This window comes from Galeopterus variegatus, unplaced genomic scaffold (assembly GCF_000696425.1).
Source record: "Galeopterus variegatus unplaced genomic scaffold, G_variegatus-3.0.2 Scaffold300, whole genome shotgun sequence".
NCBI classification, from domain to species: Eukaryota; Metazoa; Chordata; class Mammalia; order Dermoptera; family Cynocephalidae; genus Galeopterus; species Galeopterus variegatus.
The window spans coordinates 95280-112411 of NW_007726411.1; the positions used below are offsets into that span (position 1 = coordinate 95280).

General features: G+C 40.6%; 1 protein-coding gene and 1 non-coding gene across 2 annotated transcripts in view; one reads left to right on the forward strand and one right to left on the reverse strand.

Moving 5' to 3' along the window:
- The first annotated feature begins 8904 nt into the window (after positions 1 to 8904).
- TRNAI-GAU lies at positions 8905 to 8978 on the forward strand. The gene has a single exon. It is a non-coding gene; the product is annotated as a tRNA-Ile (tRNA).
- A 5834-nt stretch (positions 8979 to 14812) lies between these two features.
- NCOA2 (nuclear receptor coactivator 2) overlaps positions 14813 to 17132 on the reverse strand; it is a 110061-nt gene continuing 107741 nt past the window's right edge. The window contains exon 21 of the mRNA XM_008567161.1: positions 14813 to 15644. Coding sequence (XP_008565383.1) covers positions 15633 to 15644 — 12 coding nt within the window. The 3' untranslated portion in view covers positions 14813 to 15632. The remainder of the gene's footprint in view (positions 15645 to 17132) is intronic.

Consider the following 17132-nt stretch of genomic DNA (forward strand, 5'->3'; position numbering starts at 1 on the left):
TGATCTGGTACTTCAAGAATGCTCCATTATTGTCTTTGGGGTTTTCTTCCAAGATAGTCAGAACCGTTCTACATGTTTTGATTCTAGTACTTTCTTGATCTTGCCAGGTGTTAAGGCAAGTACCAGAACTCATATTCTCTCCTTTGAATTGACCTGAAATGTTGGGTTTTTTTGTGGGTTTTTTTTTTTTTTTTTGTGGCTGGCTGATATGGGGATCCGAACCCTTGACCTTGGTGTTATAAAACCGTGTGAAATGTTACCAGGTTGTAGTTGTTTGTCCATTCATGTCATGTCTCTTCTCTTCTGGCTTGTGTAGTTTCTGACTAGAAGATTGTGACCATTCTTATCTTGCTCAGTTGCATGCAGTCTGTCTTCTTCCTCTGGCTGCTTTTAAGGTTTTCCCATTTATATCATTTGTATTTATCAATTTGATTATGACCTACCGTGATGTGTTTATGTTTATGTCTTTATGAGTGAATGTATATGTGTGTGTGTGGTGTGTGCTTATACTGCTTGAAGTTTGTTGAGCTTCTTGGACCTGTGGGTGTTTATCTTCCATCAAATTTGTAAAAATTTCAGCCTTTATTTCTTTGAATATTTTTTTCAATTACTGCACAGTTCACCTCTTTGGCTTCGCAGATCTACTTCACCTCACACACTTGGGGTGCTGCTCCTCTGTGGTGTCTGTGGGCTTTTCTTTCTCGGGAGAAATTCAGAAAAGGGAGTTTAGTGGGATGAACTATAATTCCCATCAATGCCATTGGTCTTGGGACCTCCACTGGCACTTATTTTCTTCCTTCTCCTCCATTCATTCTAAATTTTCCTTGCCCTCAGCTATCACCTCAGCAGGTCTTGGTGACTTACCCGGGGGTGTAAACCTTCATTCCTGAGGGCTCTGAGTCTTTGGCAGTCATATCCTTCAGTCCAGATTTGCTGCTTGTGTCCATCCATATTTACAGTGGGTCCCAGGAGTACCAGGAGGCACCCAAGTGGATCACCTGGGTTCCACCTGTAATCCTCTATGTCCTTATTGTGTAGAAGCAGTCCTACTTTTTCCTGCTAATCAGGGTTGATTGCCCCTGCCAATATGGTGATTCTACTTATGTGCTGATTCTGGGCACATGGGTGCCAAGTGCCCTAGTGGAAGCCATAACTTGTAGTTCCATGGGCCCTTACTATGTCCACTGGCAAAAGTGCACCCTTTGAGACCAGGACCTCTAACCATGCAGCACCTAGAGTTTCAGGGATGAGAAGCATAAAATTCCCAATAGGTTATTGGGAATGATGTTGAGAGGAGCCATTCCTGCTTCCACCCCTTTATTCCTATATCCACACATTCTTCTCCTTGAGGACACAGCACCATTTAGAGGTTTCTGATTTAATGCTTACATTGGATCCTGAAGGATTTTGCCTCTAAGCTACTAGCGCTTCTGGTTGGCTTTCAGGACGCTGCTCCCGAGCTCTATGAGACCAGCTGCTTCTGCGTAGTGCAGTACGTGATGTGACCAGTGGATTCTATGGTCAGGGGCATGGTCCTGCACCCTGTTCACTGACAAGTGGGTCCCCTAGTCAGATACTATGCTGTGTGAAATTCTATGCTTGTAGATCTGGAACTCCCCAAGCCTGGCAGAGGCTCTGGGCAGAACAGGCCAATCCATACCCAGAATAAGTATCTATACCTGTGAGAATGAACTGCTGACCCTTCCAAGACTGAAGGGGCATGATGTAGTTGACTTACCACAGGTTGGTCTCCTGGAGATACAGAGCCATACTGGGGGCTCAGCATTGCTCTCTGCTGCTCACTGGCTATTCAGAGGCAGCAGTAGTTAGCTCTGTGTTGGTAAGTGAAAATCTGTGCTGGTGGGCTCGTGCACAACCTCTGTCCCCATGGTCACTCCATTCATGTCCCTAGCCAGTTCAGGAGTGGCTCATGTCAACTGGCCAAGTCATTTTGTATACTTGGTTGTGTGGTACCTCTCCTGTGTTGGATGTTTTCTGGTGGGTGTTAACATGCAATTAAAAAATCCTCAAACTGTGTAACCATTTCTGTATGCGTATCCATTTGTCTCTTTCCTGGGACTCTTTGTCTCCCATCTTCCAGTTCATTTCCTTCCAAGTCCCTGACCAGATGGTCAGACCATTGGCCACTGGCCAGGAATTTGTATATATCCTCTCCTCGGGCCACTTTTGCTTACACTCATAGTGGTGACCACATCTGTATACTCTTTGCAGCTCCTCCCACTGGGAAAATTGTTCCCTCCTTCAGGGCCACCCATCAATGTCCATTTTTAGCTGTGACCTGAGCAGACCCATCTGTAAACTGAGCTTGGGCTTTTTATTTCTCTTTAAGCTAGTCATCTGGGATCATCCCTGATGGCCATACATGTAACCAAGGGAGAGGCATTGGTGCATCTGTGGTGGGTGACATGGTGCTATAGGTTAAATGTATCCCCCCAAATTCATGTGTTGGAAACTTGATCCCCACTGTAACAATGTTAAGAGAGTGGGAAATTCGATTATGGTATCTGAAAGGTATAGCCTGTAAAAGGTGATTAGATGACGAGGACTATGCGCTCATGAATGGATTAATCCATTTACAGAGTAATTGGTTAGCCTAGGTGTGGACTGGTGATTTTATAAGGAGAGCACATGAAAACTCTCTTGCCATTTCACCATGTGATGCCCTGTGTTGCCACAGGACTCTGTACAGAGCCCCCACCAAGAAGAATATGCCCCCTGGAGCTTGGACTTCCCAGCCTCCAAACTGTAAGAAATAAACCTCTTTTCTTTATACATTACCCATCTCGGGTATTCTGTTATAAGCAACAGAAAACAGACTAATACCCACAGGCATCTGGGCTACCTGCTCATACAGCTTACTTGTGCTCTGTGGCCTTACAGGACCCATTCCATTTTACAGTTGCTGCTGGGCATGGGTACATGTATGACTCGTTGGGTACAACAGAACCCAGTTCACAGCAGTCAGTTATGGACATATGGTCACTTAGTGTCTGGTGGTCAATGGTTCCATCTCTACCAGGGAACAGCAACATGCTAGGAGTTGTTCCTCAAAGAGCATCAACTCCTCTGCTGTGGATGTCTCGGTCTTGCTCCAGAATCCCAGGAACCTGTGTCTGATTCTTCCACCAGAGCCCACCATCAACTCTATGCTGCATCTTTTCCACCTCTGACCTCTCAAAGCCATAGGTCCGAAGATCAAATGGTCCAAGTATCAGGGCTGTTTGCACTTGGCATGGGCCCGTTATACAACCCTTTGCTGCTTCAGACCCCACTTGGAGCTGGAAACCTTCTGTGTCACCTGTTGTACTGGTTGGAACAGTATTTCCACATGTGGAAGGCTTTGAAGGAATCCTATGAGTGGAAGTTATTGCCTGCAGAACCCAAATAACTGTGCTTCCTTGTTTGTGGTAGGAGATTTGAGATGCCACAATTTGTCTGACTTTGTAGTGGCTGTCTTGGCATGCCTGCCATCACTGGTACTTTAAAAATTTCACTGAAGTTTCACAGGATTTACTTCCTAGGAGTCTTACCAAGGCATCTGGTATATTAGCTCCTTGTTTGTCCTGTCCAGTCAGCAAAGTGTCACTGATGTATTGGGGTAGCGTGATGTTCTATTTGATGTCTGGTCCAGGTCCCCTTTAGACTAAATTATTGCACAGGTTGGGGAAGACATATATATTATACCATAGCCCTGAGATAAACTGTAAGTGAACATTCTTGCTTCTCTTGTTTGAATGCAAACATTTCTGGTCCTCTTTGCTAATTACAATGGGAGAGAATGCACTTGCCGTATCATCGGCTGTGTCCTTGTGTACCTGACACCTTATTAACCTGCTACAGCAATACCACATCCAGCCCGGCAGCTGTGATCAGAATTGAAGTTGGTTAAATAGTGGTAGTGATGTCCAGGCTGCATGGACAGGAGCCTCCACGCCGTGTCCTGTAGTCTTCAGTAGGTCATCTTTGCCACCCTCCCCTCCCCAAAGCAGTACTGTTTTTGATTTACTGTCTTGGTTGGATGGCAGTTTTAAAATTTCCACTTTGCCTCCTCCATGGGTCAGCAACCCCATATAGGGGTTATTCCAACTGTCATGCATGTAAATTCCTGTTGTTCACTTGGGGACTAGAAAAAAGTCCACTGGGTGGGTCCATGGAACCAATGGGCCCATTGTAGGTGGGACTTGGGCCAGGAATTCATTGATTACCCAGCCCCCACTCTAACAGAGATTCAGGATGATGCTTATGTTTTCAGGTGCCGTCTTAGTTCGTTTTGTGTTGCTATAACCGAATACTTGAGATTGGGTATTTTATAAAGAAAAGAGGTTTAGGGCCGACCCAGTGGCTCACTTGGGAGAGTGTGGCACTGGTAGCGCTGAGGCCATGGGTTCGGATCCTATGTAGGGATGGCCGGTGTGCTCACTGGCTGAGTGTGGTGCAGACCACACCATGCCAAGGGTTGCGATCCCTTTACCACTCAAAAAAAAGAAAAAAAAAAAAAAAGAAAAGAGGTTTATTTGGCTTACAATTCTGTAGGCTGGCAAGTCCACCACTGGGCAGCTGCATCTTGTGAGGGCCTCGGGCTGCTTCCACTCATGGAAGAAACTGGAAGGGGAGCAGGTATGGTCAGAGAGGAAGCAAGAGAGAGGGAGGGGAGGTGCCAGGCTCTTTTTAACAACCAGCTCTTGTGGGACCTAACAGAGGGAGAACTCACTCACCACCCCCCACCCCCCAGGACATTAATCTATTCATAAGGGATCTGCCCCCCATGACTCAAATATCTCCCACTAGGCCCCACCTCCCGACACTGCCACATTGGGGATCAAATTTCAACATGAATTTTGGAGGGGAAAAATGTCCAAGATGACAGCAGGTATCAACGCCAACTCAGACCCTGTGTCACTAATCCTCCGTATGTTTCTCAGTGCAGTCACCTGAGTAAATGACTATGGCTCCCTTTAGGGAAAGACTGGGGAATGCTTATGGTATATACTTGCCATGGGGTTGCAGGGTTCTTTTTTTTTTCCCCCTTGCCTCACATTTATTATTTTGCTGTATTGATCATTTTACATAGAAAATGTGCTACAACATATCAATAAGTCATAGATTTAAACACACCAAATGTAGGTCCACTAGGGAAATAATTCCTCCTTACAACTTTTACTATATTTGACTTTTCTTCCAACAACATACTTTATTTCCTACCATTTACCTTAAAATGACCTTTCTGAAACTAGTTCTCTTCTGAGAAATCCTAGTGCCTTCTCTAAAATCTTCACTATTTCATAAGCAATCAGAACTTTCTAATATTACTTTCCCCCTTAAAAAGTGGACAAAAGGTGCGCCGGCCCTGTGGCGCACTCGGGAGAGTGCGGCGCTGGGAGCGGAACGACGCTCCCGCCGCGGGTTCGGATCCTATATAGGACTGGCCGGTGCGCTCACTGGCTGAGCACGGTGTGGGTGACACTACACCAAGGGTTGTGATCCCCTTACCGGTCATGAAAAAAAGACAAAAAAAAAAAAAAGTGGACAAAAGGAAAGAAAAACCTTAACTGTAGATTTATGTTATTATTTTTAAAATATTCTTTACAACATAAAAAAAATTTTTTTGGCAATTGGCTGGTAGGGGATCTGAACCTTGACCTTGATGTTATCAGCACCACACTTTCCCAAGTGAGCTAACCAGCTGGTCCATTAACTGTAGATTTTTTTAAAAAACGAACTTTTTTTTTGCTGTTGCAGGGTTCATACTTGTAGGATCTCAACCACCTCCTCAGTCAGTGGGTTTTGAATTTGAAAATTGTCTCACGTCTGAGAACTGAACAAGGATCGTAAGTTTGTGTGTGTGTGTTTTTTTTTTTAAAGATGACCAGTAAGGGGATCTTAACCCTTGGCTTGGTGTCCTCAGTCACAACCAGTGAAATCTTTAGCAGTTGAGCCGCCACCTTGTGCCAGGGACTTTCTATCCTACACTTACCGACCAGGATGACATCCTTTTCTACTGGCCTTGAGTGAGCTGGTCCCAGATCCTCATCTTTTCTCCTGTTTTCTTGGATCATTTTTGCTGGTCTGGGCCCTCCAAAAAGCAGTTACCAAGATGGAATTAGACATGCAAGTGATTTATTAGGTGAAATGCTTGTTGGTGAAAGTAGAGTGGAATACACAAGGCTAGAAGAGCTGAAAAACTGTGAAGGAGGTTTAGGTGAAAAAAATCTTAGAGTTAGGCATGATTCTAAGACAGCAAGGCCCACACAGAATGCCTGAGGCAAAGTTGCTCATGGAGCAGTCCTGTTGCTCACTCGTAAGTGGGCCTGCCTTACATCCTGCTGTGCTCAGTCACTGGCTCGGAGCTGCCTGTGGGAAATGAGCAGCAGCTGGGCTGGGCCAACCACATTCCCCTGCTCAGCAGATATGAAGGGTGCATTTTCAGGACTGCTGCTGTCTCTTCCACGGGAGGGTTTTCCTCAGAAGTGTGGTGATCCTTGGCTATACACTCATGTTTTAGAGAGGGGCACTAAAACATGTTTGTAAGCTCAGTGTGTGGGCCTCACTGTAAGATGACCTAGACTATTTTAAAAATTATTTTAAAAGATGACTGGTAAGGGGATCTTAACCCTTGACTTGGTGTTGTCAGCACCACGCTCTCCCAAGTGAGCTAGCTGGCCATCCCTATATAGGGATCCAAACCCATGGCCTTGCTGTTATCAGCACCAAACTTTTCCAAGTGAGCCACGGGCCAGCCCTGACCTAGACATTTTTATTGGGGAACAACAGATGTTAGTATCTGTGGGCCTTTTCTCTGGGGCTGCTCAGATTCCCTTGTTAAGACACTTAGACAACCAGGCTGGAGAATGTGCTCAGAAAGCTAATTTGGTAAAGAGGGATTAAACTTCTAACTGTAGATGTCACCTAATATCCTATTTCCAGTACGGTACTACCCTGACCCATCTTTTAAGCATTTCTGGAGAATACATTTGAATTTCTTCTATCCAAGTTGGGGAGGTTGTTTGCTTGGAGCAGAGGAGCAGTTCTGCCAGCTTCTTGATCCAGCTTCTCATGCCCATATCCAGCAGCACCTGCTAATTCTTGAGCCTCTGGGAAGTTCTATGGTGAAATTTTGCTTGTTTCTTGGTGCTACTCACTGCTGGCTTAGCATTCAGCTTTCTTGGGTCTACAAAACCCACTTTTTAATCTGCTTTCATTTCTGTTTCCCACCCCCACCTCCCGCATCTGCTTTCAACTTCTAAAATTTATTGCTGCTGTTTCTATTTTCCTTGCCTTTATGGGTTTATGCCTCTGTAAAAAGCCTTCATTTTAGTGGGATTTGGGAGGGAGCTGAGGTAAAGTCATGGGTTCAATTCTCCATCTTAACTGATTGTGTCAATAGCCTATTAAGTGGTTTCCCTACAGACTTTTCTCCACGCAGAGGCCAAACTTTTAAAAACACAGATTACTTCTTTGCTTAAAAAAACTCTCCAATGGCTTTCCCTTACACTTGGAATAAAACTTGAATTCCTTGCCTTGGTCTTAAGACCTAATATGAGCTGGCCCTTGGCTACTTCTTGGTCCTCATCTGCCACTTGCTCCCTCAGGTATCTCCAGCCACACACTGGCCTTGCTGCACTTCAGACACCACAGCTGGTTTCCATCTCATAAACATTGCACTTGTTCTCTGTTCCAAATGGAACATTCCTCCCCCCAGATTCTTACATGTCATGCTCCCTCATTTTCTGATCTCTAAACAAGTAATCAAAGGGTCAGTTTATCAGAACATATAACATATGTCTATGTGCCTAACAAGAATATTTCAAAATACAAAAGCAGAAAATACAATTAAAGGGAGAAAGAGAACTTAACACCTCTCTCTCAGTAACTGATAGACAGGTAAAAAAAATTAGTAAGGAACAACATACATGTTTACAAGGTTGAAAGTTAAAAGGTGAATAAACGTATAGCATGCAAAACTAATTCAGCTTTAGTGTGCCTATATACATATCAGACAAAGAAAACAAGACAATGAGGAATACCAGAGATAAAGTGGGGCATTATATAATAATACAAGGGTCAGTTTATCTTGAAGAAACGTATATGCTCCTAATAAGCTTCTGAATGGATACAAGAAACAGTAATGGACAGAAATAAGGAAAACCCCAAACCATAATAGGAGATCTTAACTGAGAGAAGCAGACAGAATGTGTGGGATGCTGCTAAAGCAGTAAACAGAGGAAAATTTATAGCCTTGAAGTATGTATCTTAAAAAACAAAGGTTGAAATTGATGAACAATTTACACATTTTCAAGGTCAGGACCCCCCCCCCCCCACACAAAATAAACCCAAAGCAAGCACAAACTAGGGGGGGAAATTCAAATATGCAGTAAGTGAAATAACACAGAGGGCAGATTTAAAAAGAAGAGACATTTTGAACAATTAAACTGGAGGCCAGACAACTCCAGCCACATGACTTCAGTGATGAATTCTACCCAAAATTCGAATACCACTCTTACCAAACTTACACATTTACTCTGTATGCCAAAGGATTTGTTTCCACCACAGTTGGTGGAGGTATTCATGTCTATTGCTGAACTCTTAATTTTTTGCAAATGGATGAATAAAGAATGGTACCTTATTGTTTTTGTTTGCATCTATTGATTTCTACTGATGCTGAACACCTTATATTAGCCATTTTTCACTTTTAACTATCTGTCCATAGTTTTTTGCTCATTTTCCCATTTCTCATTTTTATAAACTTTGTTCTTAATATTCATTACACACGATGTTTGCTGAGTCTTCAAATTTAACTTTTTTGTAGAATATTTTTATATAGTTATATCCACTTATGCTTTTAATAACTTTTGGTTTTGTCTTTTAAAGAATACCTTTGGGGCTGGCCAGTTAGCTCAGTTGGTTAGAGCATGGTGTTGATGATGCCAAGGTTGAGGGTTCAATCCCTGTACTGGCCAGCAGCCAAAAAAAAAATGCCTTCACTTTTCCAAAAATGTAAACATATCCTTTTCATAATTTTATGTTTTGTTATGTTTAGCCCCCTAATCTCTTTGGCATTTGTTAATATTGTGGGATAGGAAGTTAACTTGGTATTTGCCCCAAATGGAACCAGTTGTCCAGCACCATTTTCTTAAGAACTGATTCCTAGGATTAAAAACGTAATTTCCATATTTTTAATATTTATATTTAAATATTTGTATTTCATGTATAAACTAACATTTATGCAGCTATGTCCCTGGCTCTTTTCTATGATTCTGATGTATTTATCCATTTCTGTATAAGTATTTTATGCTAATTAATAAGTTATATCTTGTTGTTTTAAATCCCACATCTGGGCTGGTTAGCTCACTTGGTTAGAGAACTGTGCTGATAACACCATGGTCAAAGGTTTAGATCTCATACCAGCCAGCTGCCCAAAACAAAGAAGTCTCACCTCTTTTTCTTCTTCAGAATTTCTCATCCAACTTTGTATCTCATGAATATTCATAAGCAAAAAAAAAGTACTATGCAAAAAATTTTTTCTCATCCATACATTTTATCTTCCAAATGCATTTTACCTTTTGGATTTTGATTGGAAATGGATGTTTTTATAATACTGGGTCTTTCTGGGTTCATGTCAGGTCTCCATTTTCTCATTATGTATTTTAGTAAAATCTTATAATTTCCTTCATAAAGGTCTTTCACACTTCATGTTAGGTGTAATTCAATTTTATAAGCATTATTACTTTGTTATTGTGAATGGGAATATTTAAAAAATACATTTAAAAATTACATTAAAATAGTTAAAAATACATCAAAAATTTAAAAATTAGTGTGCATAGACAGTATTTTTTTTTTTTTTTTTAAGGGATGACCGGTAAGGGGATCTTAACCCTTGACTTGGTGTTGTCAGCACCAGGCTCAGCCAGTGAGCGAACCAGCCATCCCTATGTGGGATCCGAACCCAGGGCCTTGGTGTTATCAGCACCGCACTCTCCCGAGTGAGCCATGGGCCGGCCCGCATAGACAGGATTGATATTTGTATATTCTAGCAATTGTACACAGACTTTTTTATCCATTCCAAGAGTCAGTCACAACTTTGATTTATTGGGTTTTCCCTATAAATGGCCAATTGGCTGAAAATCTTTCTTTTATTCCAGTATTTATTTATTTATATATATATATATATATATATATATATAAAGATGACCGGTAAGGGGCTCTTAACCCTTGACTTGGTGTTGTCAGCACCACGCTCACCCAGTGAGCTAACCGGCCATCCCTATATGGGATCCGAATCCATGGCCTTGGTATTATCAGCACCGCACTCTCCTGAGTGAGCCACGGGCCGGCCCTTATTCCAGTATTAATACTTCATTTCCTGCGTTGGTTGTGGGCCTCCTTGTTTTGTTGACTTTAATTAATACTTTTAATAGTTCACCATTAAGTATGATGTCTCAATGGGATTGCATCAGATAACCTTAATTTAAATAAGCTACGACATTTATTTTTTCCTAGAGAGTTTCTTATGAATGAGAGCTGAAATTTCTCCTATGCAAATTTATCAAAAAACATGTATTAACCACGTTTTTTTTTTTTTTTTTCTTCTTTTTGTCTTTTTTCGTGACCGGCAACGGATCGCAACCCTCAGTGTCGCGCCCATACCGGACCGGGACCGGCCACGGGATCGCAACCCTCGGTGTTGCTCCCGCCCCTTGCTCAGCCAGTCTGTATGTGGGATCCGAACCCTCGGCAGGAGCGCCACCGCGCTTCCCAAGCGGCGCACTACAGCAGTGCGCCACCGGGCCGGCCCTTAACCACATGTTTTTTCTTTCCTTTAGTCTGTCAGTATAGTTAATAGCATGGACAGATTTTTCTAATCACTCATTTTGGTTGTGGTATTTTTAAAAAACAATTCCAGATGGTATTTACTAGTATTTCATATGGTTTATGACCTTGTTTTTTACATATTGTACTTGCACTGTTTATCAACTGTTACCAAACCAATCTATGAAACCATTATGAATATTCTAATGTGTAATATATAACCTTAATAAGCAAGTCAGAAGTCCACATTATTCTCATAAATGTTTTTGGAGATTTGGGAATGGGAAGTGGAACAGTGTGGTGAAGAGACTAGTAACATTATTTAGGACTCAGTGGAACTAGATTTGACCTATTTGCTATTAACTTTTTAGATAACCTTAAACAAGACACACCTTCTTAACTTGAAATTGAAAACCTATAAAGTTGGTTATTGGGAGAATCAAATATTAAAGTGCTGTGAATAATGTCAACTATCACATAAATGTAAGAAATTATTAAATTACAAGTAAGGTATTTTAAATTTAAATGAAATTATGAAGGAAGATACAATATAAACACATTAAAATCTCTAAAGCCATGTAAAACCCGAAGGCATTAAAATTTATTAAATGATGCAATAACAACAGAATTCTTTATTTACAATAGCATTATTTAACATCAAATAAGCAAATAGCATCAGCAAAGCAATATTAACTTGCATAAATGTATTTAAAATTTCTTTGAATATATCTACCTTTGCATAAACTGCTCACACTAGAAATACAAACATCAATGCAGGTGAACAAAGTAATGTTCAGAGTCAACTCCGTTTTGAAAATAAATCACAACCTGAAACACTGTAAGCTTTCTCCTGAAGGACCATAGTTAATATATTGCTTAATTTTACCCTTGTATAATCTTTTCATATACACACATCTCAGATGCAACTTCATGAGGAACTGTACAAATAAAACTCACAAATGACAAAAGAAAAGAAAATGACAGTTAAATGTTTGAAGAAATGTATCATCATCACTATTCAACAACATAAAGGTTAAGTGATGATGCACTTATTCAAAAATTGTACACAATTCACTATACAAATATAATACATCGGACAGCTATGTAGGAATATACAAGACTTAAAAACAGATCTAAGGCATTATGCTAGATTTTAGCATTTTGAGGTTCTTGCACATAGCTTTTACCTGTAGTAAGAAACTTAAAAGATTTTGTTTTAGTCTATAAAGAAACACCAGGGAGAAAATTCTAATTAAAATCAAAGCCACTACAGTAATTTTCTTTTGTGCAGAGAATGCTTTGCTCTTAGGCAGCATACTACCATACAAACACTAGAAAATTTTAAATTCACACCAACAATTAATGGCTTAAGTTGCATTTCAAAATTGATTGTGTATCTTTGGGTTCTGCAAGTGGATCTGTGCCACCCATTTCATGTGTTAAGCCCATATGAACTCCATTTTTAAACACAGATTAAAAATTGCATCATATAAACTGCAAAAACATTGCTTTCAATTATTACAGGCCAGAAGAGATACACGTGGGAGGAGGGGCATTTTAATCTTTGAGTCAAACGAATTCATTGTAGTAAAACAGCTCACTTCACTTTTTAAACTTACCACATTACATGAACACTTAAATGAGTTTTACAACCAAGTTAATGTATGCATACTTTTCACATTATGTTTTTCACATTTAGTAATATAAGTAAAACACTGATTATTCGTTCTATTAGACAAAAACCAAGTACCCCATCTAACAAATTTATTGTGTACAGCATGAGAAATACTGATGATGAAGGAAATTGATTTGGCTTTTGCCTCTATAGTGATCAATATGATCAGAGGATTCCTTCACTTTTCTTCTAATTAGATGTAAAACAAAAATCCATTACCTGATCTGGACTGTAAGAGAATTTATAATCTCTTTTCCTACAAAACAGTAGTGATCATGAATTATTCTAAATTACCAGTATCACAGGTTTGCAGATTTGTCTGAATTGGGATTAACATTAAAACACAGTTAAAGGCAGATGGATAAACAATATTTTTGGACGGTGTTCTAGGGAAAAGGGACTTAAAACTAAGCAAATCTAGTTTAAACTCCATTCCTCTTTTGTGCTGTGTGAAGTTAAAGTCGTTTTAATTCACATATTTCTAAAACTTAAATCTGGTCACATTAAATTGTGTACTGCATGAGACTCATCCCACTGATGAGGTCCTGGAGTTCTGGGCCAACATCCGCTCGTTTTTTCCCATCACAGTTGGGCAACCCAGTGGTTTGGTGGAGAAAGTACAGACTTCTGAGGGGATGCATGAACTGGTGGCCACCGAGAAGTGCTGTTCCTTGGCCACCTCCCTGTATTGAGATCCCTCTCAAGAGGAAAAAAAATACCGAAATGCAAATTTCCAGAAAGTTTCTTTAGTATGGAGCAACACTTTCAGACCGTCTACTTACCATTTATCTTTGGGCTATATCTCTTTCTATATTTCCATAATCTGTACATATAGAGAGAGATATAGATATAAATAGGGGCAGTTTGTACATTTTTCACCCTGCCACAAATAAACAAAAAATCAAATCTCAAGGAAAAACTTCTCTGTTCCTAAAAAGCCCAGCTAATGAGATATTATAAAATGCTTCGCTTTTTAGACATCAAAAAGATATCATTTTGAAATTTAGGTAAGAAAGTATGTGTATTACGGGTTGGGGAGAAATAGTTCCAAAAAGGTCATCAGTTTCTTGGTATTGCAGTTATCTGAAACTGATACCAATTAATAAAAGATTATTCCCCTACCAGAGTGGGCAAGAAAAACAACCATAAAAGTGACCTGCTTAGTAACATGTAGTCTTTCTAAGGTTCGTTAAGAAAGAATATAAACATATAAAAATCAAAAATTGGTTCCTACAGTGACTGCATATCATATAGGTTAGATAAATGATTTATGAGCAGAATCACAAGGTTTAGAAAATAAAAAGTCTTAAGTCTACAAATTAGGTCTAATCAAGGCATTGATATCCTTTACAAAACACCTTTAGGAGACATTGCTATGAAGATATCTAATTTAATACTGAAGTACCTCATTTTTGAGTCAATTTCACAATATGTATACCTCACAAAAATTATACAATTAGAACACTTAAGTTCTCAACTTAAATTATTGCTTGTTTACATATAAATTGGATTTTATGTACCTTACAAAACTTCAGCTTAGTCAGCATTGCTAAAAAACAAAATAAAAAACACATGGCAGAGGTTAAATCTGTCGTGATATCTGCTGTCAATTTAAACACACTAGTATTTCTTCCCGTTTTGGAGGCCGGAGTTGCTAGGGAACAGAATAAACATGCTTCCAAAGCAGGTGTCCTTAGCTTGATTGGTATCAAGTCCTAACTTTGCTGCTCTCCTTGCCAGTAAATGAGTTTTTCTGAAATTCAATAGTTAGCAATTGGTAAGTGGCTGGCAAAACATTTAAGGAAATAAAGGGCTTACCTGGTTTCTGTAGCTTATATTGTTTTTTAAAAAATCAATGAAAGTAGTGAGGATGGGAAGAAGGCAGAGAGGGGAAGGGAAAATTTGGGATAGAGCGGACGAGGAGATGCTAATTCTAGCTGTCTGATCCATTTAAAGGGAACTTAATTTAGAAATGAAAAACATTTCTTGGGCCGGCCCGTGGTTCACTCGGGAGAGTGCAGTGCTGATAACACCAAGGCCCCGGGTTCGGGTCCCCTATACAGATGGCCGGTTCGCTCACTGGCTGAGCGTGGTGCTGACAACACCAAGTCAAGGGTTAAGATCCCCTTACGGGTCATCTTGGAAAAAAAAAAAAAAAGAAAAGAAAAAAAAGAAAAACATTTCTTGCGCCGGCCCGTGGTTCACTCGGGAGAGGGCAGTGCTGATAACACCAAGGCCCCGGGTTCGGGTCCCCTATACAGATGGCCGGTTCGCTCACTGGCTGAGCGTGGTGCTGACAACACCAAGTCAAGGGTTAAGATCCCCTTACCGGTCATCTTTGAAAAAAAAAAAAAAGAAAAGAAAAAAAAGAAAAACATTTCTTGATTTTCGATTTAGGTGAACTAGTTTGGTTTTAAAAAAGAAAAAGAAAAAACTACTTATTAATATTCACAGCCCTCTCACAGGCTCCTTTTCATCTGTTTAATAACTGGAAACTCATTCCAACATGGTCTTTAGAGATTTCTACAAAGATACAATTATGACTTTATTGGTCTTCACTTATTGGGTGCGTCTGTACACATAGCGCTGTCCATGGTGTCTGCCCTGCTTATGTGCCAAATGCAGGCTTTAGTTTAAAACACCTTTTTTTGTTTAATTCGTTTCTTTTCCCCAGATGAAATGTTAATCTTTTGTACTAGACTGATTAGCCAGGGAAAACAAAGCAAGAAACCAGTGTCTGGAACTGAACAGGAACAGAACAAGAGCATGGTTCTCTTTAAATACATACATTTAAATACATTCAATCTGACATGGGTATGAAATTTGCCTGTCAACATTTACTTTGCAGGAGAGATCTAAGTTGCACTAAGGTGAATGCAGTGAACAGACTGAGCGACTGTCTGGATGCGAGCTTCAGACCGTCAAGAGAAGAGGCAGCGCCTCCTGCAACAGCCGAGTGGACTCCACCCTGGGAGCCCGGGCCCAGGCCTGTCTGCTGATCTTGCTCTGGCAGAACTGGCTGGCAGGTCAGTTGGGTCAAAACAAATAGACACAGCTCTCCAGACTGGTAAGTGTTTTGAGCAAGTGAGCCCGGTCAGCTGAAGAAAGAAGCAAGCAGCTACCTTCAGTGTCAGCAGTATTTCTGCAGGAAAACAAACAAACAGGAAGTTGTAAAACATCTCTTCAGTTTTTGATGAAACCATCATAAAGACCATCACAAAAACATCAAAACAAAAACTGAAAAATTGACTTTTAAAATTTTTTTTTAATTTTAAAAGATGACCGGTTAGGGGATCTTAACCCTTGACTTGGTGTTGTCAGCACCATGCTCTCCCAAGTGAGCAAACCAGCCATCCCTATATAGGGATCCGAACCCATGGCCTTGGTGTCATCAGCACCACGCACTCCCAAGTGAGCTGTGGGCCGGCCCTAAAGTTGACCGTTTTAAAGAATACAAAGCATGAAGGCTGCATGTGGTGCCATTCCTAACCAGACACAATGCTTCCAAAGGAACGAGGATGAGTCTAACAGACCCTACATGCTATTTCTTGCAAGACATAGTCTGCAAACAGATTATCAACCTCTCCTGAGTGACTGCCACTCCCTGACCAATGACATCCCTAGCCCAATTTCATTTCTCCTACCTTCTCAACAAAGATCACTGAGGTACTCACTTACTGAATTGCTCTTGCATCTGATCCAGAAGGGGCCACTACTTCCTAATCCTTCTTCAGAGCCATCCCGTACAAACCCACCTCCTATAAAATGTCCCTCTTGATTCTTCCTTATGAGATACTTCTAAGATTTTATGGGTGTGTTCTCCCTGGCTTCAGCAAACTAAATACACCTATTTTTTTTTTTTTTTAAAGGTGACTGGTAAGGGGATCTTAACCCTTGACTTGGTGTTGTCAGCACCATGTTCTCCCAAGTGAGCCATGGGCCGGCCCCACACCTTAGTTTTAACTCCAGGGGTGTTCTTGCTAGTTTCCGGCTGCTGTGTGCTGACAATTCAAATGACTGAATACCAAGGATTGTAGTGAGCAAGAGCTATGTTGAGGCTTTTCCTTGGTTGGTGCAAGTATATCTGTCAATGGTGTTCTTTGGCTATTGACTATTTTCCCTCCAAAAGTTTTCATTCATTTGGTAAATATTAATTGAGCATCTATTTTGTGCCAGGTGCTGGGGATATAGCCTCAACAAGGCATTCCTGGCCACTGCTATCGCAAAGATTGCTGAGCAAGCAAAGCAGGCGATTAAATAACAATGTAATCTCAGTTCTGGGAGGGGAAATACAGGGTACTGTGGGAACACATAGCAATTACTTCTGGGATTTAGATGTTAGACGCAGAATTAGACACAGCCCCAAATAATCTATTTCACCTTAGCACCTTCCAAAGAGAGTGCTGGGGAAACTACTGCCAGATCATGGGTTCTAATGGGCAAAGGTGGAATTACATTAGCCCCTGCTCAGGTGCACAATTCTTCTAAGCTTAAAAAATCAGCTTAAAAGAATAAAAATACCTGTGATTATTTCTTCTTAGAGAAGAACATTTAATGTACTTTATAACACAAAGCCGAATATATATTTATTCCTTAACTTGTGTCACTTACATGATTTCACATGAAAATA